At 43.7% G+C, this 23,309-nt stretch overlaps 1 protein-coding gene across 4 annotated transcripts in view; it reads left to right on the forward strand.

Annotated features, from left to right (window-relative positions):
- LOC26515191 (unconventional myosin-VIIa) overlaps positions 1–15,068 on the forward strand; it is a 381,684-nt gene extending 366,616 nt beyond the window's left edge. For all 4 annotated transcript variants that reach the window (XM_014904700.3, XM_044714626.1, XM_044714624.1 and 1 more), the window contains one exon: positions 14,790–15,068. In XM_014904700.3, coding sequence (XP_014760186.1) covers positions 14,790–14,901 — 112 coding nt within the window. In that variant the 3' untranslated portion in view covers positions 14,902–15,068. The remainder of the gene's footprint in view (positions 1–14,789) is intronic.
- Positions 15,069–23,309: the final 8,241 nt, after the last annotated feature.

Raw genomic sequence — 23,309 nt, forward strand, 5'->3', positions numbered from 1 at the left:
GTCCCTCTTCTGAATCAACTAGCCGTTTCAAATTAGGGCATTCAGGGCCCTTTTACCATCATTGCATCGAATATCCCACCAAATAGCGCATTCAGTACCTATCATGCTCATATGGAAAACATCGTCAGTGTCTATGCTAAAATGGAGGACCCGAGCGCTCTGATGGTAGCTGGCGACTTCAACCTGAGCTCTATTGTTTGGTCTCAGGACCCGGAGTCCCTCGGCATGTTACCCAGAAATTATCTCCAATTCCATGAAATCTTGGTGATGGATAATATTTTTAATATGGGCCTCTCCCAAGTAAACAATATTTTTAATGATTTATTGAAAATTCTGGATCTTATATTTATAAACAATAATAAATTAAATCCAATCTTCTTCTTGAGATTGGAAGCTTGGATATTAGATTGTGACCTTGCTAAAGCCACTAGTCACTTCAATGAGTCGCACTGACTTGGATGGTATCTCCACATTCTTCATTAAAAAAAGTATCTCATCCTTAGTCACACCTCTGTAACCTTTTCTTCCCTATCGCTATCATCGGGTAAATTTGCTTTTCGACGGAAAATTACTTTGATCACGCCCATTCACAAAGGTGGCACTAGGTCAGACGTCACCAACTACCGACCTATCGCCAAGATTTGTAACATTGTAACAAGTTACTTGAGGGTATAGTCACAAAAAAAAAAAAAACGCAATCGGCATGGATTCTTGCGGGGGGGATCCACCTCAACTAACTTAGTGGCTTCCTCCAAGCACTGCCTTGAAGCCTCTGAACGCAGATGTCAGGTTAATGCTATTTATCTCTTAAGCCTTTGATAAAGTTTTCCCCACAGTCCTACTTGCTAAATTGCTGAGATTAGGCGTTCATTCCCCCTTGTTAAGCTGGTTGGAATCTTATTTGGCAGACCGACCATGCCATGTTCTCATTGGAAATGAGAGCCACCCCTAGTCACTTCATTGCCTCGCCTGGCCTTCCGCAAGGTAGCTCTTTGGGACCGGTCCTATTCATCATATTCATTAACGAATCTCATTTTGCTTTCTATATGTTCATTTCCTGTTGTACGCGGATGACCTCAAAGTCTATAAGGCCATTAGTTGCATTATAGATAGCTATCTGCTGCAGGAGGATTTCCGCCGAGTCTCCTCTTGGTGCACCCTCAATCTTCTTCCTCTAAATGTATTCAAATGTAATTTTATTTGCCACAGTAAGAAGGCGCTTGATATTTGTACTGCCTAATCGGCAACCAAAACTTGCAACTAAAAGAAGAAATGGTTGATCTTGGCGTCAAAAAATTAAAATTTTGCCTAAGGCGTATGCCTGGATGGGTTTTGTGAAGAGGCACACAGAGCAGTTCAAGATTCCGTACTCGAGGCTCAGTGTTTATGCCGCTGGGGCTGATATACGCTTCTATTATTTGAGGCTAACAGAGTTGAGCGGCTGCAGAAGAAATTTTTGAAATTTGCACTTCTCCCTTTAGGTATGTGGATCCTCTACCCTCTTACCATAGCCGGTGCCTTCTCCTCCATATCTGAACACTGGAGGATCGACGCTCTGTGGCAGCATTGATGTTTGTCAATAATATTGTCTCTAACAACTTTGATTATACTGGTATATTTTTGAGACCAATCCAATTTTCACTTGCTTATCTCTGTTTTTCTATATTTTGACTTGCACATCAATTAATTTTCTGTCTTCATGGCATAAATGTGTAAAAGATTTTCAGTTGTTGTTTGCCAAATTCAATGCAGTATGCACATGAATTTTTTGCAGGCGGCTGACAATTGTCACATCTCTTTAGTTGTCCTGAATCCTTAAAAACATACACAACCAACAGGAAAATATCTGCAACACAAATAAGTTAAGATATTTTTTGTTGCAAAATATATAAACATGCAAAGTTTAACTTTGTTTTGTTTTTCGCATCATACAAAAACATGAGTAAATTGATCAACTCTCAGATAACCAATCGTCATGGAAAATTTATAGAATCATTTGATTATAGTTATTAAATGCTAGGTTAGGTTTATACGGTTCCCTCTAGAGAGGCTCCGACACACATATACCGTATTCGGTCCCTTGTACTACCGTAAACTAGATCTAATTCTCCTTTCCGTAGGAGGACGAATGGTAAAATAAAAATGCAGTTTTTCCGGCTCTTGTTCCTTATAGCTGCGATAGTAGTTAGGTTAGGTTAGGTTTGACGGCTGGCGGCAATTTTCCCACTCAGAGGTTTCCCACTCTGAATTCATTCGCCTAGCATGTGTTCTCACAAGCTAGTGCCCCGTGATGACTCTTCTACCTGTTCTCGTGCGGGTTCCGTCCATCGTAAGTAATTGGGATGTTTCTTTTCTTTAAGATTTTGGGCCAGAATTGGCGGGTCAACTGGTATTGAGGGCGAAGTCGCAGCAGGGTTGGTTTTCTCTCTTGTTGGCCTCCCTGAGTTAAAGTTTGTATGAGCAGTTCACCCTGGAACGGTGGGATGGTACCTATGCGAGCCAATTCGTCTGCTATGCAGTTGTGATGTCCCTGGGACCTGGCACCAAAATGAGGCTTATGTCATACTGGTCAGCCATCTGGTGGGGAGATGATTTGCAGATGATGATCTAGTCAACCGACTATTATATACTGACTCCTTATAGTGAAACCTTTTCGAGGTAAACGTAGATGCTGCTCTTGAAATAGAGCATCAACTCTACGAATAGTATGATTGATGGTTTTTTGCCTAGGCTAGCGGTCTTAGTTGCTGATAAACTCCAACGGTACGAAAGAAGCCTAGGTAATTTTCGGAGTAGAATAGTTTTTGACTCTGGGCAGCGAATACAGTAAAGAAGATCAGTAAAGAAGACAGGAACAGAAGGGAGGGATTGTACAGAAGTGAACTATAAAAGAGCATTTAAGTGGAAATTTTTTCAATATCTCCAAATTGAACTGAGAATTAAAACTGTGAATACGGAAATAACCCAAGTTAATAAAGTAAAAGTTTGAGTTCACAGTTCGCTTTAGATTAGTTAAGAAAATTTTTAAAACTTAATTATGTAGAAATTTTGAATACATTTGTGCTACATTCAACCATATTTTTATATTAAGCTATAACAGGCCACTGACCAGTTTAGGCCGGCAAGACTATCTGTCCCCGAAGTAACACCTTACGAGCCAGTAAAGATTGTGAGCGGGGTGTAATGTAATGATGGTTTAGTTGCCGTAAAGTCTCTGCCAGATTTTCTTGGTTCAGAAGAAGAATTTGTCTCGTGGCGGCAAGCAGCATTGGCTGCATATGAAACATTCAGGCCCTACGACGGGAGGTCAAGGCACCACCAAGGAGGTTAAAAAAAACTAACCCTTATTATCAATAAAACAACTATGACGCATGAGCCTTACCTAATGAACGACACACATAGGCCAAATGGCTTGCACGTATTCTTTTTTGGGTCTAAAGAAACACCTCACATATATACGATTTGCGACTCAACCCAAAGATTTACCTTCAGCACTTGCGCTGGGGCAAGAACTCGATTCTACCGATAAACGGTATGCGTTCGCGTCGCAGTAGGCTAAGTCCATTGAGGATAGAAGTTTCATGGGTGGCCATGGGTGGTCTGAAGGCAATTTTGGTCAACAAGTTAGAGCAGGTTCCCCGCCAAATCAACGCAGGTTCACGCGAGCCCGTTGAAAGTATGAAAGTAGATCCGTCGTCTTCAAGACTAAGGCAGCCTACCAACTTCCGTCGTCTGATAAGCCAAGAAGCGCTTCCTCAGGACCCATCCATGCCTCAGGCAAATGGAAGTAGTAGACAGCAGGGACACTATAAGACGAATGCGATTTCGCAGAGGACGCCGGATCAGAGGCTCCAGAGAGTGAATCTCCTTTCTCAAGATTACCAGGAACAATCTCAGTCGGATAGACAGTATAATAAGGAAACGAAACGTTCTATGATGATGACGTTAATTTTTTAGTGGAGCGTTCCTGCTCTCGTTCGTAGAATGAATTGTAGCATGGAAGATAAGAAACTTTTTGATATATACAGGGGAAGAAAAAAGCTATATTAAAGACAAAAGAAAGATAGAAATTCTAACACCTATTCCTGTGCAATCTCCTTTTAATGTAAACTCTATTCATGGAAAATTGAATATCTTTGCAGTAAATAGTCCATGTTTTCTTCTACCCGGACCTTCTATTTTCGGTAGAATATTAGCACTTGTCCTGCTAGCAAAGGTAGGCGCTTACATTGACCTTTAAAGAAAGCTTGTAATCATCAAGGGGACTCTGAGACACTTTAATTTCACAAGTGCGCAGAAGTTATTTTCACGAACGTCAATGACATAATCGTCCCACCTGCGGTACAGGCGGAGCTTAGGTACGTTTAAATCAAAAGCCTTTGCTGACCCAATAGACTTTAACACGAAAAAGGTGGCATATATCCGGATAGACTACAATAAACCAGTTTATATGAAATATCTTTCCTGCTACGTATACGTAGATGATGTTATTGTCTTCTCAAAAGCAAGAGAAGAACATGTATCTCATTTAGGCGAGGTTCTTAGAAGTTTGCACGATGCTAACATGAGAGTGTCAAGTGAAAAGTATCTATTTGGCAAGTGGTTATGGCATTTGTTATGGCAATCTTCTTGGTTTTGTAGTCTACAAAGAGGGTATCAGAATTTCAAAGAATACAAAAAGCCCGGCAATGTTCATGAACTGAGGTCTTTCTTAGGACTCGCTAGTTATTACCGGTGTTCAAATCAAGGACTTCGCCACAATTGCGAGACCTTTGACTACTTGAAGGAGGATTGAACCTTTGATCCTTGAAGGAGAAGCAGGTACAGTTAGCAAGTTTTTTTCAAAGAACATGCCTGTTGATTTGTATGATACCCAAATCAATGTGTTTCCTTCTGAAGTTGTGATTATGCACTACCCAGACTGTAACGCTACCAGCTTTTTGATAGCGACCAAATTAAACAATTTCAAATACCGGTTTATAATTTATTAAGAGTTAATTCCGCGCAATGTAACAAAGTAGCGGCCCGTCAATAACAACTCCAAAATATGCAAGTAAAAGCTAAGGGCTTGGGCGCAGGAGCTTTTCCATAGCTCCCAAAAGCGCATGCGCTACAAATAATAACAAAGTGCATGCGAAACTGAGAGACAGACAGAGAAGATTAAATGCTTCTGCAGCTAAACAAATGATCAATATTCTAATCGGCTTATTTGGTGGCTGCTTAGTCCAACACAGACTTTTCGCGGCCTTTTGACCTGATTACGGACGCTTCATTTACGGGTATAGGTGCGGTTTTATCACAAAACAAGAAAGGAAAGCTAACTTCGAGCGGAGCCGAAGTTTATATACCCTTGCAGTTGAGTCGCAGTCCGCTAGGTGGCGCCACGCATCTTATATTAATAGATATATAGCGGATCGTATACACTTCCTCACTTTTTCTTAAAGCGAACGGACGTGTTTTTTTTGTGCGCACTGCGTTTTGAAAAATCTTTATTTATTATAATAATTATAAACAATCCGGTGTTTATTTTTATTTATTTACATAAACCCGATTCTTTTCATCCCAAACATCCGATTCGCTTCGCGTGTGCAGTGATATATTTGGAGGTAAAATAATAAATTTATTAATATTCTTCCAAACATAGCACTGCTCTGCTTCTTCATCCTTTACGGTGTTGCTTCTTTTGTCTCACACTAGATTCTTATCTATATTCTTTGCTCTTATACTAACTCTCACTAATCGCCCTCTTTATTCTCCCTTTTTCGACTCTTTGGCACAGTGGTTCACGGTACGTCAATAATAAAAATAATATATTCATAATGGAATTTAAACTTGTCTGTGGTTTGAAGTCTTGTAATAAGACAATCTCTTCATCCCAGCCTACCATCCACTGCTGGCTATGTGAAAACGTTTTACACGCTAAGTGTGCCGGGTTCACGGCCTCAGTTTCGGATGCCATCTCACGTAGGTCTGGTCTCCACTTTTGCTGTGACGGTTGTCGTGCTGTTCAGGACGAAATGAGATCGTTCATGAGACAGACTAAAAGTGGATTTAAAGAGCTGGTTAGCGGTTTTCGTAAAATCAACGACCAACTCTGTGCGCTAGATACACAGTTTAGTAGTCTTCAACTACTAAATGAGTCTCCAAAGCGTAAGAAATCTGCTTTTAGTGATGTGCCCGTGGCGAAAAGTCTTCAGCCTATTCAGCCGACAACTATGCAGCCGCTCATATCTCTGGCCACCCCAAGGGCCGGACCTGGGAAAAATTCGGTTTCCGAATATCTCAGCATAAACGAGCAATTTTCCGATATGTCCTCTGTGGCATCGCTTCAAGTGATACCACCAGACCCAATAATTGAAACCCCCTTAAAAGTCACCGAACAGGGCAATCAAGCTTCCGGACCCCCGGTACGAACTGATGCTGCCATACTCGTTACGGCGGCACCAAAACCCTTGCAGGTGATCCCACCATCGAAACACATATTTGTTTCCCGGCTTGCCCCTGATACTTCTGAGATTGATCTCTCGGCTTACATCAAAGCCAAATCAAAAGCCGACATAAAGGTGGCAGATATAACTAAATTTAAATATAACTACACCAGGCATACGTCATCTTTCAAAATACGTGTGCCCGCGCAGATGTTCAAGACGATTTGTTCCGCCAGTTTCTGGCCAGAGAACATTTTCGTCCAAGAACATCAGCCAAGTACGGTGAAAAAAAAAATGACCAAACCTGTGGGAGTAAAACTCCCACATGTTAGAGCCACTGACCAACCTTCCACGTCAGCTTCAAAAAACTAATGCCTTCACTAACACTTACCTATCAGAATACTAGAGGGTTACGAAGTAAGCTTCCCAAACTGTATTCTGATAGTTCTTTCTTTGCATCTCACATTATAGTCTTTACAGAAACTTGGTTAAAGCCGGAGATCTTAAGCTCCGAAGTTTTTCCAAGTAAGTACACCACTTTTAGACGTGATAGAACTCTGCGAAGGGGAGGAGGAGTGTTAATTTCTGTAGACTCCAATTTCGCTTCTGAAGAGATTAAATCACAAGAGTTTGGTGACATAGAATTTCTTTGCATTAAAATCATATTGTCCGATAAATCATTATACGTTACGTGCTCCTACGTACCCCCTTCGTCCGAACCGCCCACATACTGGCAACATTTAGACGCTATTAGGTTTGTTTTTGATCGTCTGTCTGATGGTGACCAGCTAGTAGCTCTGGGTGACTTCAATATCCCAGAACTCAGGTGGTCCAATGTTAAAAATTCACCGTCTTTATTGCTGAATTCGCACCATGACTTCCCGGCGGGCATGTTCGACATGTCACTCGGGCAAATTAACCACGTTAGAAATTCTTTAGGTCGGCTGCTGGACTTGTGTTTCGTTTCTGATCCTGATGGAATTACTCTTTCCAGAACTTTACCATTTTCCAACCCAGAGGATCCATATCATCCCACTCTTGAGGTTTTAATAGAAAACAATAACGTAATTGGCCTTAAGCCTACACTTAAATCTCATAAAGTTCGTTTCTTTCGTAAGGCTGACTTTATGAAATTAAATAAGTTAATTTTGGAATTTGATTGGTCCAATCTACTGGCATGTGAAGATGTAAACATTGCCTTAATTAAATTTTATTATACTTTGAATAAATTTTTCGACGTTTGCGTGCCATGGAAATATCCGTCCGTTTCAATTAATCCGCCTTGGTATACGCCATCCGCCAGTTAGTTATTCAAGATACTTAGTAGCTCGGTCCAATTTCACCGTGCATAACGCTGAATGTTATAGGAGTTATATACGCCGCTGCCGGATTCAGTTTACTCAGGATCCGAAGCAGTTTTATAACTTTGTAAACACTAAGCGCAAACATGTATCTTCTCCTCCTATGCTTATGTTTGAGAACTCATATGCGAACACTGATCAGGCAATGGCCGATCTCTTTGCACAGTTTTTTCAAACAACATACTCACCTAGCACCAGTACAGGTCAGCCTTACACTTATAATATCCAATCAGCCAACCTTATATTTTGCCCTTCTTTTGATCAAAGTGGTGTGTTATTGGGTCTTCTTAAAGTCAAAGTCAAGCGTGTATTCGCCAGGCCCCGATGGAGTACCAGGCTGTGTTCTGAAGAACTGCGCCGAGGCTCTGTGCAAACCGCTCCTTAAACTCTTTAATCTTTCGCTGGAGACTTCGATCTTTCCCCTTATGTGGAAGGAATCTTACATTATTCCTCTTCATAAAAAAGGGAAAAAATCCGACGCTGCCAATTATAGGGGCATTTCTAAATTGTCAGCAATTCCGAAGCTTTTTGAAAAACTTATCACTCCACATTTGCAACACCTATGTAGTTCAATAATATCTCCATGCCAGCATGGCTTCATGAAGCGCCGCTCCACCACTACCAACTTACTGGAGCTAACATCTTTTATCACGGATGGGTTCCGGAATGGCTTACAAACAGATGTCATTTACACTGACTTCAGTAAAGCATTTGACTCTGTCGACCATTCGCTTCTTATAAGTAAACTCAGTCTTTTGGGATTCCCAACTGACCTCCTTATCTGGATTTCGAGCTACTTATCTGGAAGAACCCAACGTGTCTTCTTTAAAGATGTTACCTCGCGTCTAGTCCGCGTCACATCTGGGGTGCCTCAAGGAAGCCATCTTGGACCCTTACTTTTTACACTTTTTATTAATGACTTGCCCCTTGCCTTAACTGATTCACTCGTACTTATGTACGCTGATGACGTTAAGCTTTGTCTTCAGTATAAATTCACTAGTGCCCAATCTAGACTTCAATCCGATTTGGATAAATTTCAAAATTGGTGTTTTGCAAATAACCTAAAGCTTAATGGATCGAAATGTAAACTCATGTCCTTTTATCGAACTAGTCCTCACCAGGCTATGTACTTTCTCTATGGGAACGCTTTAGAACGATTAACTCAGGTTAACGATCTGGGAGTCCTTTTAGATTTGAAACTTAAATTTACCGACCATATATCTACCATGGTTAATAAAGCTATGGGTGTGCTTGGCTTTATTAAAAGATGGTCAAAAGAATTTAATGACCCGTACATAACAAAAACGTTATATACATCATTGGTTCGTCCGATTCTTGAGTATGGATCGTGTGTCTGGAGTCCTCAATATGGAGTACACCGAGATCACATAGAATCTGTACAAAAAAACTTCCTGATTTTCGCCCTTAGGGGACTTAATTGGGATGCAAATCTTCACCTTCCCACTTATCATAGTAGACTTTTATTAATCAACTTACCATCATTAACAAATCGTAGAACGATGCTGGGTGTTATGTTTCTATATAATCTTATATATGGTAATGTAGACAGTCAGCATTTACTAACACGCTTAAATTTTAACGTTCCTAGTAGAAGGACTAGAAACTTTCGTCCTCTTCTCCTCAGCCATTGTAGTTCGACATATGCCCAACACGATCCTTTCAGGGTATTATGTTCGGTCTACAATGGTCTCTACCACATCTTGTCACCTTGCTCTACTAATAATCTTAAATCGCTTATATTAACCGCCTTATCTGTGAAACACTCTTCCTCGTGATATCTTTCTCCTACTTTTCGCTTAACTATCTCGGATCTATTCCCGCGATTCGAGCCGTACGTCACGCGGCAGCGTCCCTCGGTCGGTTGGACGGGAGGTGGGCTGTACGTATGCAGTGGGAACCGCGCGAAATATCCGCTGCCGATCCTTATGAAGTTTGGTATATCGAATTATTTTGCCAAAAGAGGAATCCATTGAAACTCCCATCCTTCTAACTTGAAAAACAACGATGTTATAGCATTTCCGATCAATCAGTTATATGACAGCTAGAGGGTATAGTTGGCCGATCCTTATGAAATTCGACAAATCAGATTGTTTTTCCCAAAATAGAATCTGTACCAAATCCCAACCCTCTAACTTAAAAAACACCAAAGTTATGACATTTCCGATCAATCAGTTATATGGCAGCTATAGGATATAGTCGACTGATCCCGGCCGTTCCGACTTATATACTGCCTGCAAACAAAAGAAGGATGTGTGCAAAGTTTCAACTCGATAGCTTTAAAACTGAGAGATTAGTTTGCGTAGAAACAGACAGACGGACAGACGGACATGCTCATATCGACTTAGGAGTTATAAGGGAGCTACAGTATATACTCAACAGATCCCGGCGTTTCTGACTTTTATATTGCATGCAATTAAGAGATGGATGTGTGCAAAGTTTTAAGTCGATAGCTTTAAAACTGAGAGACTAATTTGCGTAGAAACAGACAGACGGACATGCTTATATCGACTCAAGAGGTGATCCTGATCAAGAATATATATACTTTATAGGGTCGGAGATGTCTCCTTCACTGCTTTGCACACTTTTGGCCATAATTATAATACCCTCTGCAAGGGTATAATAAACGACCGATAACCATGATTTCGAGAACGCTAAAGGACAGGGAAGTAAACTACGCCACAAATGAGAGGGAGTTTTTGGCGATTGTGTGGGCCTTGGACTCCCTCCGCCATTACCTGTACGGAAAGAACGACATTACTATCTTCACTGACCATCAGCCGCTCACATTTGCAGTCTCCGATAAAAACCCGAATACTAAGATTAAGCGCTGGAAAGCGCGTATCAAAGAAAGTGGCGCTAAGGTTCTATATAAGCCGGGAAAGGAGAATTAGGTAGTTGACGCCTTATCGCGCCAGAACGTTTATGCTTTGCAGAATACGTTAGAATCAGATGTCGCGACGATACACAGCGAAGAATCGTTAACTTATGTTATAGTGACTGAAGGCTAGTGACAAACCGGTCAACGGCTTCCAGAATCAAATAATACTGGATGAAACAGTCACCCTGAGGTACTGCAGACATTGGGAAACGGATTTAATAGGGAGAGACGAACAAAAGAATATAATGGACCTATAGCATAACAGGGCTCATAGAGCTGCCCAGGAAAATGTTATGCAGGTTTTACTCGACTATTATCTCCAAGAAGATAGCATACGAAGTGGTTATTAATTGCTGGGTTTGCGAGAAGGGAAAATACGGAAGGCCAAAAAAACGAGAGCTTGAAGTGACTCCAATATCCACGCTGCACAGCAGGAGCAGCTGAGTAGGAATAATCCGGCTCGGAAGAAACCCTTCCTCCTGCTATTCATGGTTCCTGGGCTAGGACTACATCAGCTCTATCTTTAGCGAAATGGAGCAATAACGCAGCTGAGGCTGCTTTACTATAGTAGATGTTCATCTGCAGGGTACGTATAGACATCTGACAGTGTCCCTTTCACCATTCTGATCTCAGTTTCTTCGTCATCGGAATGTTCATCGTCAAAGACCCCGATGCGTCGGCGCTGTAGCCATCTTTAGTATCGGAATCCTCTAACTCTGAGGCCTGGAATTAGATCCTCGATCGTGGTCTGGACGGGTCGTCCCGCCAGCTTAAAGCAACAGCTTAAAGCTTGACGCGAAAGTTGACTTCTTTTATCTCGTCTAGTGCCGCTTTTACAACTCTGCGGACCTCTCGTCATCGCAGGCTATGACTTTAACGCTGATTTGAAATCACTCCACGTCTATGCAGACAGGTGTATTTCTGTATTGTGGTTTTAGACGTTCATACTTCTTGCAAACGTAATTGCGAAAATAAAACTTTTATGCTTACATTTCATTTCGTGTGCTACGGCCTACGATACGAGCAGATGTCATATCTCTCGGATTCTCTGGACAAAGGACATTCGTGAAACTGTGTTTTAGCCACGAAATAAATACCGAAGCATATTCGCGGAATATATCGCGCAGCTGTAGCGCCAATTAGAGGTGGAGAACTATCGATAGTCGGCGCCATCGATAGCCGGCGACTGTTTTTCTTAAACCCTCGATACTATCGTCCGGCAATAAAGTCTTTTTTTCAAGGCATTTGGCAAGTTTTTAGTCGTCGGAATTTTTTAAATATTTCCAAACATGTGAAATCTTACTCCTTTTTGAGTTACTCTGCTTATTGGGAACAAAATCCTTTTCAGAGTCTGTACTGGTGCAATCGCAGTCTTGCTTTTATGGACTTGGCGCAATAAGCTTTGCGGAAATCCGACGTGTACCTTAAATTCACCACTTTATCCATCAAAATACTTATGTAGAATACATTAAACATAAATTTTTTTAAAAAGCGATCCATAGTTCCTTTTTAATTGCCGTCAATTTTACACCAAATTTTTCAATTTTTACACAAGCGAATGTTGAAATTGTTTTAGCGATGTGAGACGCCAGCTATCGAAGGCACCATCGATAGTGGTTGGGTCACTATCGAACGTGTCTGACACTATCGATTGCGGCTCGATAGCGGCCAACCATCGATAGTGTCGATAGCGCCATCGGTAGTTCTTCACCTCTAGCGCCAATGTGGCGTCGTATGATATATACACTTTGTTGGTGAGCTTTTTGGAGAAGCTTTTTTGAAGAATATTGAAGAAGGGTCAAAGCACCCTGTTTTATGGTGCCTATGAGAAATACAGGCGATCTATATTTGCACAGAAGTTTAATGCGGTTCCAAACAAGAATAGCAAGGTATTAACGGGGTACCTAATTTTCTCTTAGTTATTAACTAATTTATTACCACTATTATGGCTGCTTGGTAGGGACGCGAAGTGCCGTCATCTCGCCCAAATATGAAGTAGGAAGCTACAGCTGCTTGTAGCCATGAGACGTATGTTTCTTGTGCACTAGAAAATTTGAGCAGGCATTTAATAGTTGCAAGCAATATCGTTCCTTATCTCTATGGCCGTAAACGCATTTTTTTCAGGTTGATATTATCACCGCCAACTTTTGGCTTGTTAGCCCCTCAATTTTTTATTTTGAGGTTTTCACTAGCGTACTGTACAAGTTCATTTCTTACCGCTGCCTCTAAACAGATCTCAGCTGATGCCCGATCAGCTAAGGAGATGCGTGCAACGCGCTTGGGTATTGAACTTTAGTTATAGCTGATTATATTATTCGGTCAATATATGTCGGTGAATCAATGTATTGCTAATACGAGCATTGCTAGCTACATCGCTTGGTCTTGGGGTTGCTCCTGTCGCTATACTTGGAGCTTTTGGCACTAGGTGTCAACCACACTGTTATATATATTTTTTTTTGTAACAAAAAGTATTTGGTAAATCTGGTCGGACCCCGCTGAGATGTATTTTACAATTTTATAATTGGTGCTCAACGTCACGGAGGCTCAACGTGAGGAGGCTGGTGGACGTCGGCTGCCCATATTGAGAACAGGAAGATGGTGTTGCAGGAAATGGACCCCGACACCACTGACACAGACACTCAGACATTGACAATAATGAAAGGTTTCACGGAAAGGTTGGTTCAATGAAGGTTTTATTTCATTGAATCATTAAATGGGATTAAAGGCAACATAAAATGCGTGGCTTTTGAATGATAAACAATATTACAATTTAATTTTTATTTTTTATTAATCAATACCTTTTATTTTTGATTAAAAAAACTAATGATTTTTATTTTTGATTTTTTAGACAAAAATCAAAAAAAGTCGAGAATATCTACATAACGAAAATCAGTTAGAATTGCAGGGAATGGTCGAACTTCTGATATGTATTACATTCTTACATATAATTTTTGAAAGATTTTATTTTAAATATGTTCACTAGCGTTTAGTCCGCGTCACATCTGATATGCTCTAAGGACGCCATTTTGGACCCTCACTTTACAATGTTTATTTACGATGTACCATGCCTTAACTACATCATTTTTAATTATGTACGCCGATGACGGTAAGCTTTGTCTTCAATATAGATTTAATAGTGCCCAATCTAGACTTCAATCCGATTTCATCCGATAAATTTCCAAATTGGTATTTAGCAAATGACCTAAAGCTTAGTGGATCGTGTCATTTTATCGTGTCAAATGTAAACTCATGTAATTTTATCAATCTAGCCATAACCCGGCTACCTACTTTCTTTATGGGTTTAGAACGAATAACCCAGATGAACGATCTGGGTGTCATTGTTTCGTGCGACTCTTGAGTATGGATCGTGTGTCTGGAGTCATCAATACGGAGTACACCGAGATCACATAGAATCTGTACAAAAAAACTTCCCGATTTTCTCCCATAGAGGACTTCATTGGCGAATCTTCACCTTCGACTTACCGTCAGTAACAAATTGTAGAACGATGATGATTGTCGTATTTGTATAAAATCTTATTAATGGTAATGCATACAGCTAACACTCTTAAATTTTTTTAGTAGTAGGATTAGAAACATTTGCCTCTACTCATTTATGCCCACTTACAACTTACGCCCAACATGATCAATTTTGGGTATTAAGTTCGGAGTACAATGGTCTCTACATCTTGTCGCCTTTCTCTACTTACTACCTTAAATGCTTTATTCTAAATGTCTTATCTGAGCAACACTGTAACTCGTAACACGTTACTCCATACTACTTTACTCTTACTGTATCTAGGATCTATCCCCGCGATTTGAGCCGTTAGTTATGCACGACCAGTATACAGTGGGAGCCGCACAAAAAAAAATGTATTTCCTTATATTTAGAAGCTGTTCTTTTTATTTTATGATGCAGTTTAATGGAAGTCCTTGATTCGATGCGAGCTTTTTCAGAAACGTAATATAATGATATGTGAATGCTTAGCGAAGACTCTTATTAGGAATTTAATTTTATAGAATATATTTATAAAATGATTTATTGGATATCGTCTAAATTATTAACACATAAATTTTATTCAAAATTCGGTTTTTTATTTCAAGGCTATGCGAAGACTTGGAACAATTGTCTGTCGTTTCTTTTTCTTGGATGCAAGAACAAAAGCAATTGACGTTCATCCTACCGACACAGCTGGTGATGCAGTACAAAAGTTAGCTGCAAAACTTAATCTAATAGCAACGGATGGATGGGCAATTTACCAATCGCGGCCAGATGGCGAAGAATATATAAAAAGTTTTGATTATTTATATGACATTATTTCTGCATGGGAACTTAAGCAAACTTCTGCCACATCATTTAAAAGGATTTCAAATGGACCAGCACCTGGAGAAAATCGTTTTGTTTTCAAAAAGAGATTATTTAAGCTGACACGTGAACTATCCCAAGACCCAGTTGAAGTCAGCATGCTATATTCACAAGCCGTTTACAGCGTTGTTAAGGTAAGAAATAAAAGCCAAAAAAAGTGTTAAATATTTCACATTCTTTTCAATAACTGCTGCAAAAAAAACAAGAAAGGAAAGCTAACTTCGGGCGGAGCCGAAGTTGATATACCCTTGCAGTTCAGTCGCAGTCCGCTAGGTGGCGCCACGCATCTTATATTGTTAAATATATAGCGGATCGCATATAGTCGGCCGATCCTTATGAAATTTGGCATATTGAATTATTTTGCCCAAAGAGTAATCTGTACCAAGTCCCATCTTTGTAACTTAAAAAACACCAAAGTTATGCCAATTCCGATCGTTCTATGACAGCTATAGGATATAGTCGGCCGATCCTAATGAAATTTTGTACATAAGATATTTTGGTCAAATATAACATGTGTGGAAAGTCCTAACCCTAACTTAAAAAACACCAAAGTTATGGGATTTCCGATCAATCAGTTATATGGCAGCTATAGGATATAGTCGACCGATCCCGGCCGTTCCGACTTATATACTACCTGCAAAGGAAAGAAGGGTGTGTGCAAAGTTTCAACTCGATAGCTCCAAAACTGAGAGACTAGTTTGCGTAGAAACCGACAGACAGACAGACAGACAGACGGACAGACGGACAGACGGACAGACGGACAGACGGACATGCTCATATCAACTCAGGAGGTGATCCTGATCAAGAATATATATACTTTATAGGGTCGGAGATGTCTCCTTCACTGCGTTGCACACTTTTGACCAAAATTATAATACCCTCTGCAAGGGTATAAAAAGATAGGAGAAAAAATATTGCCCGGCTGGCTCCGCTGAAAACACTAGATTTGTTTTAAACAAGAAAAACGCGCGGTTCCACTGCATACGTAAAGCCCACCTCCCGCCCAACCGACCGAGAGGCGCTGCCGCATAACGTACCGCGAATCGCGGTGTTAAATTCAAGGTAGTAGAGGTAGTAAGTAACACGAGGAAGAGTGTTGCAAAGATAAAGCGTTAAGGAGAAAAGGTTTTAGGTTATACGTATCGCATACTGATATGATATGCTAGAGATCATTGTAGTCCGAACATAATACCCTAAAGGGATCGTGATGGGCATATGACGAACTACAATGGCTAAGGAACGTTAAAATTTAAGCGTGTTAGTAAATACTGGCTGCCTACATTACCATTAATGAGATTATATAGAAACACGAAACCCAGCATTGTTCTACGGTTTTTTTGAACAGATTCTTAGGGATATCGGTGAACTCCATTTTGAGGATTCCAGACAGACGATCAACACTAAAGAATCGGACAGACCAATGATGTATATAAAGATTTTGTTATGTACGGGTCATTAAACTCTTTTGACCATCTTTAAAAAAAACTTCTTTTTAATTCAAATCTAATGAGACACCCATTAGATTAATGGGAGATCTGAGTTAATGGTTCTTCTAAAGCGTACCCAAAGTACGTAGCCTGTTGAGGGCTAGATCGATAAAATGACTTGAGTTTACATTTCGATCCATTAAGCTTTAGGTTATTTTGCTAATCAAGCATTTTGATTCAATACTGAAGACAAAGCTTAACGTCATAAGCGTACATATGTACAAGTGAATCAGTTAAGGCAAGGGGAAAATCGTTAATAAATAATGTAAAAAGTGAGGGTCCAAGATGGCTTCCTTGGGGTACACCCATGTGACGCGGACTAAATGCGAGGTAACATCTTTAAAGATGTTGGGTTCTTCCTCATAAGTTGCTCTAAATTCAGATAAAGAGATCAGTTGGGAATCCCAAAAGTTTTCTTATAAGAAGCGAATGGTTAACAGAGCCATATTCTTTACTAAAGTCAGTGTAAATTAAGCTAATGGATCAAATTACTAAGTGTGAATATAGGGTAGTAGGTCTTGGAAATAGATGCCAACACTTGTTTGTAAGCCATTCCGCAAAATATGTTGGTTCAAAATAAGTTGGATACTAGTAGAACGGCGCTTCATGAAGAAATTTGTATACCCTTGCAGAGGGTATTATAGTTTTGGTTAAGTGAAGGAGACATCTCCGACCCTATAAAGTATATATATTCTTGATCAGGATCACCTCCTGAGTCGTTATGAGCATGTCCGTCTGTCCGTCTGTCTGTCTGTTTCTATGCAAACTAGTCTCTCAGTTTTAAAGCTATCGAGTTGAAAGTTTGCACGCATCCTTCTTTTGTTTGCAGGCAGCATATAAGTCGGGACGGCCGGTCGACTGTAACTGATTGAGCGGAAATGCCATACCTTTTGTGTTTTTTAAGTTAAAGGGTTGGGACTTTCTACACATGATATATTTGGCCAAAGTATCTTATCTACATTTTCATAGGGATCGGCCGACTATATCCTATAGCTGTCATAGAACGATCGGAATTGGCATAACTTTTTTGTTTTTGAAGTTAGAAAGATGGCTTGGTACAGATTCCATTTTGGGCAAAATAATCTGATTGCCAAATTTCATTAGGATCAGCCGACTATAGCTGCCATATAACTGAGCGATCGAAAATGACACAACTTGCTATTTTTAAAGATGCTTGGGGCAGTTATCAACATTATTATTAAAAAATGTATTTGATGGTGAAACTCTCATATGGATCGGCCAAGTATATACGATCCGATATATACAATTGTCGTCGCTCGTGTGGGAGATGCCTTAAACAAATGTACGGCGGCGATGGGGCAACCCGCTTCCAAAAACACAATCCAATGTGTGCGTACAACTTATGTTTTATTCTATGGGGATTACATGTTAGGGTAAGAAATAAAGATAAATTACAAAGCTTACCGCAGTTTAACCTCCCACACTCTATGACAACAACGACAAATTCACCACACGCGCCATTATTTCAATCCTAGTGTGCCCAATCTCTTCACGAGTGCACAATAACAAAATTCTACTTAAATACTAACTATCGATAATCGATCCGCGACATCCCCACCTCCGTGAAGAACTTCTTCACTCAAATCCAAAGCCGCCAACTTTGAAGCGGGGCGCATTATCCAGCGGGTCCGATCTCCATCCATGATCCTAACGCGGGCTCGTCTGACCTCACCATCCGTTCCAGCAAAGGTCTCCTCCACGACGCCTTTCCGCCAGTCTCGACGCGGAATGGCTGGATCGCAAACGAAGACGATGTCTCCTCGTTGAATCGGCTTCTCTCTGCGGCACCACTTCTCTCTCCGTGTCAGCGTGGGTAGGTACTCCAAGACCCACCTCCTCCAGAATCGGTCCCTCAACATCCTTGCCACGCGCCACTGCTTCCGCGTAGCTCCTTCCTTGACGAGACCTCCATCCAGGCCGGGGGTATCCGGTGGGCAAGCTGCTCCCTTGAGGAGATCGTTGGGCGTGAGAGGGGCTTCCTGGTCCGCACTCACTGGCAAATGGGTGAGCGGACGAGAATTAACGATGTTCTCCGCCTCTATTAGGAAACTCTCCAGGACGTGCTCCTTCGGCGCCACTTCCTTCACTGTGTGGCGTAGCACCCTCTTCACGCACTGCACCATTCGCTCCCAGACTCCACCCTCTGATGGGTTCGCTGGGCAGTTGAAGATCCACTCAATTCCCTTGCTTGACAGCTCCGACTGGATCCTCTCGGGTTCGAAGATCTCCGCAAATCTCTTGGCCTCTCTGTCTGCTCCAACGAAGTTCCTGCCATTGTCGCTGCGCAGTCTATGTACAGGCCCTCGACGGCACATGAAATTCCTGATTGCAAGTATGCAGGAATCAGTCGACAGGTCATGTGCCAGTTCCAGATGAATCGCCCTGGTCGTCAGGCACGTAAACAAGACCACCCACCGTTTCTCCTGGTGCCGAGCAACGGTCACTAGCAGCGGCCCAAAGTAGTCGAGGCCTGTGCTCTTAAACGGCCAGCCATAGGCGTCCAAACGATCATCTGGCAGGGGTCCCATAATCGGCGGCATCGGCCGTGCTCTTTGCAGCTTACACTCGCTGCATCCCGAGATCACACTACGAAGCACTCTCCGCAGTCTCGTAATCCAGAACCTGGTCCGGATCTCCGCCATCGCAGCATCCACGTTTTGATGCTTCATCCTCACGTGGGCGTCGCGCACAATCATCTCCGTGAGACCATGCCGGTGGGAGAGGATCACTGGCCTCCTGGCGCTGTATGGAATACATAGCGCCGCATCGATCCTGCCATACGCTCGCAGGATTCCATTGCCATCTAGGTATGGCGCCAGTCCACATATGTCGCTTCCTTTAGCGACGTCCAAGTCCTTCTCTGCGGCTTGCACCTCATCGGGGAACGCCTCACGTTGTGCTCTACGGAATAGCAAGTCCTCAGCTGCTTCACACTCAGCTACATTGAGGCCGTAGTTCTCCAGCTCATCTCGTTGTCCACGGCATCGACGTATGAATCTTAGGACCCAGGCCGTAGTCCTCAGCAATCGCCTGTAGCTTGAGAATCTCTCCAGCGATATAAACGGATCACTCGCGCCAACAAGCACGAACTCACCCGGCATCTCCTCTTCGTCTTCTGCATCCGCTTCGTCGGTGGGTGCAGTTCCTGGCCAGCTGCCCGCTGGTCTCCTCAGGAATGCCGGTCCTCTTAACCAGCGTGACTCCTCGCTTAGGTCCACGCTGCGTTGCGCTCGAGTTGCATCATCTGCCACGTTGTCGGCGGATGGTAGCCATCTCCATTGGGCCACCTTCGTCGACTCCAGAATCTCGGCTACTCTGTTCCCTACGAACTGCTTGTAGCGCCTGTGTGTGCTGCCAATCCAACGCAGCACTGTCTTCGAATCCGTCCATAGCACGGTCTCTGCAATGGCCACACTATGGTCCTGTCTGACTGTGTCCATCAACCTCGTTCCTAGAACTGCTGCCTGCAGCTCCAACCGTGGAATCGTCATCGTTCGCATCGGTGCACACTTCGTCTTTGCGCACACGAACCTCACTTGCACGTCGCCGTCCTCGTACGTGATCCTCCAGTAGACCACTGATGCGAATGCCGACTGACTCGCATCCACAAATACGTGCATCTCGACAGTCTTCACCAGCCCGGATCCAAAGTAGTGACGTGGGCACCGAAAACGTTCCACTTTCTCCATCTCTTTACGCCAGTCCATAAAGGCGTTGTACATCTCAGCCGGTAGTGGTTCATCCCATGAGATCTTCCTCCTCCAGACCTCTCGCAGCAACAACTTCGCTGTTATCATTAGACAACACAGGAATCCCAAGGGGTCAAACGTTGACATGACCATGCTCAAGAATTCCCTTTTCGTGGCAATTCTCTTCCCATCGGACACGACGGGGGCGACTTTGTGGTACTTCACTCGAAACCTGAAGTCGTCCGTGGCTGGCTGCCACCGCATTCCCAAAATCTTTTGCTCGGCCTCACCCCATCCAACACTCTGGGCGTGATCACTGGGTCCAAGCATCCTCTCCACTGTAGGCGAACTGGACGAGAACTTGCAAAGCTCAAACCCGCCTTCCGCATGTATCTTCTTCACTCTGCTAGATACTTCGATCGCCTCGCTCTCTGTGGCGAAGCTGTCCACATAGTCATCCACGTAGTGGTAGTCCACGATGGCCTTGACTGCTCTGGGATCCGAATCCAGGAATCGCTTGGCATTCACTGTCTTCACATGATGCGCCGCACTCGGTGAGCATGCTGCTCCAAAGGTCATCACGCACATCTCGTAGACGTCGGGGTCCCGTTGGTCATTCCCATCTCTCCACAGAAAGCGTTGCGCACATCTATCCTCGGGTCGGATCAGCACCTGGTGAAACATTTCCTTAATGTCGCTGCAGACTCCGACGGCACCTTCCCTAAAGTGGAAGAGGATAGATGCCAAGGCCTTATAGTGTTGCGGCCCCTTGCTCAGCGCAGAATTCAGTGACACTCCTCCAACTCGTGCCGCTGCGTCGAATACTAATCGGATCTTCCCTGGCTTGTTGGGATTCTCCACTCCAAAATGCGGCAAGTACCATGTTCTATGGGTTTCCGAATCGATCTCCTGTCGTTCCAGACGCCGAGCGTATCCCTTGTCGACATAATCTTTAACAATCCGGGAATATTCTTGGGCGAACTGCCCATCTCGCTTTATTTTCTTTTCTATGTTGACCAATCTATTGTACGCCATATCATAGCTACGTGGCAGCACAATGTTATCAGTTTTCCACAACAATCCCGTCTGGTATCGGCGGCCAACTCGCACCGTTGTGTCCTCCAGGATCTTCTGAGCCCTCACGTCGTCGCTGGCTGCGGCCGCTGGCGCCGCCTTCACACCGAAGTTCTCGATCTCGAAGTAGTCCTCGACGATCCGTTCCACGTTATCATCCAACGACGTGGCTAGCAGACAAGACCTTGGTGATGGCGTGTCTCGTCGTCCTTCCACAGGCCCAAAAACAACCCATCCTAATTCGGTTGCGGCCGCGTACGGTCCCTCGCTGGCAAACCGTCTCGTTTTCAATGGCAGTCCTAGATGCCCATGGTCCAAACCAATAAGCAGCTTCGGCACTGCATTTACGTAGGGCTTCATCGGTAGTCGAGCGTCCTTGTTCACGCTCCTCACATCCCTTCTGTGCAGGCTCTGCATCGGCAGACTCAAGCTCGAAATGGCATAGACGTTTCTCAGCACATGTCGGGAGGACTTGCCTGCTCCACTGATCTCCAGACGTACCACGTTAGTAGGCTCTCTTGTGGCCCTGCCTCCGAACCATTGAACGTTCAGCTGACGACGTACTCCTTGTACGCCTAGCTCTGCAACCAGCTCGTTGTCGACCATCGTCACCGAAGAACCTTCATCCAGAAGAGCGTACGTATCCACCTGCTTCCCACCTCCGTATAGCGTCACCGGCAATACACGGAACAGAAGTCGTTCTCGGTCCTCGTCGACACAGCTCAAATTTGTCTCCGGTGTCGCAGAGGCATCCACGGATGAGGCTGCTCCTTCGTTTACTTGGACGCCTTCCCTCGGTCCGGCTGCCTGCCGGTTGTAGCCTCTCCAATTGCCGCCTCGCTGTGGCGGTCTCCTGAAGCCTTCATAGTTTTCCTCATGAAGAAGACGGTGATGCTTCCTCCTGCATCCGTTCACGGGGCACTCTTCTGACGCAGCGCAGGATCCAGTCATATGCCCACTTTCCAAGCACATGAAGCATAGGCGATGTCTTCTTGCGAGTTTCCACCTCTCTGTAGGTGTGGCTCCAATGAATCGTTGGCAGTCCCGAACTGCATGTTGTCCAAGGCCTTCACAAATTGGACAATTCCTGCGGCAGCTCTCCTGTTGCTCGTCCTGCTCTCGGTCGACGCTGGCATGAAGCAATCGACGCCTTGGCTCCCTTCCATCAATGTCCGCCACCAAGCAGACCACGTTGGCTAGTTCCATCAACCACGAACTGAAGTCCACAATCGTCGGATAGGGCTGAATGGTTGCAGCGTGCCTTGCCCAGTCCACACGTTTGCTTATTGGGAGCTTGGCCACAAGTTCTTCCATCAGCATAGGGTTACCCAGGTGCTGCTCCGCCTTCGCTGACTGTAGGAAAGCCTTGAGGTTGCTGACATGGGTGGCGAATGCGACGAGCTTTCCCAGGTTGTGCTCCGTAATTGCAGGCACATCTCGAATGCTGTTGAGCTGGCTGCGTATTAGCTGCTCCGGTCGGCCGTATCTGAATCGCAGCTGCTCCACCGCTGCATTCGCATTGCTGGGGTGAATCAACAACGACTTCACCGTCTCACGCGCGTCGTCCTTTAACGCCTTCAGTAGCCTTAGGTTGTTCTCCAAGTCCGTACAACCATACGCTTGCGTCGTCTCCGTAAACGCGCAGTAGAAAATGGGCCAGTCCTCTGGCTTCCCTCCGAACGTAGGCAGTTCAGGAAGCTTTCGTGGCGCCCAGCGTGCAGTTCCTCCAATGCTCGTCGCCCAAGCACCGTCTCCAGGGGAAGGCGCACGTACCGACGTTCCGCCGGCCACTTCATTTTGCAGCCCGAAACCATGCGCTGGAACAGTAGTGCCGGTAGCGCAAAATGGCGATGCGTGATTTATCCTCGTGGTACAGTTCTGCGAACACGGTACCGTTTGAGGTCCGCTCCAGGATGGCGGATAAACACTTGTTGCGTTGGGTACGGTCAGGCCGATTGCAAATGGCGGCTGACCTACCCCAACCTCA

The sequence above is a fragment of the Drosophila ananassae genome, chromosome 2R (genome assembly GCF_017639315.1).
Source record: "Drosophila ananassae strain 14024-0371.13 chromosome 2R, ASM1763931v2, whole genome shotgun sequence".
Classification (NCBI taxonomy): domain Eukaryota; kingdom Metazoa; phylum Arthropoda; class Insecta; order Diptera; family Drosophilidae; genus Drosophila; species Drosophila ananassae.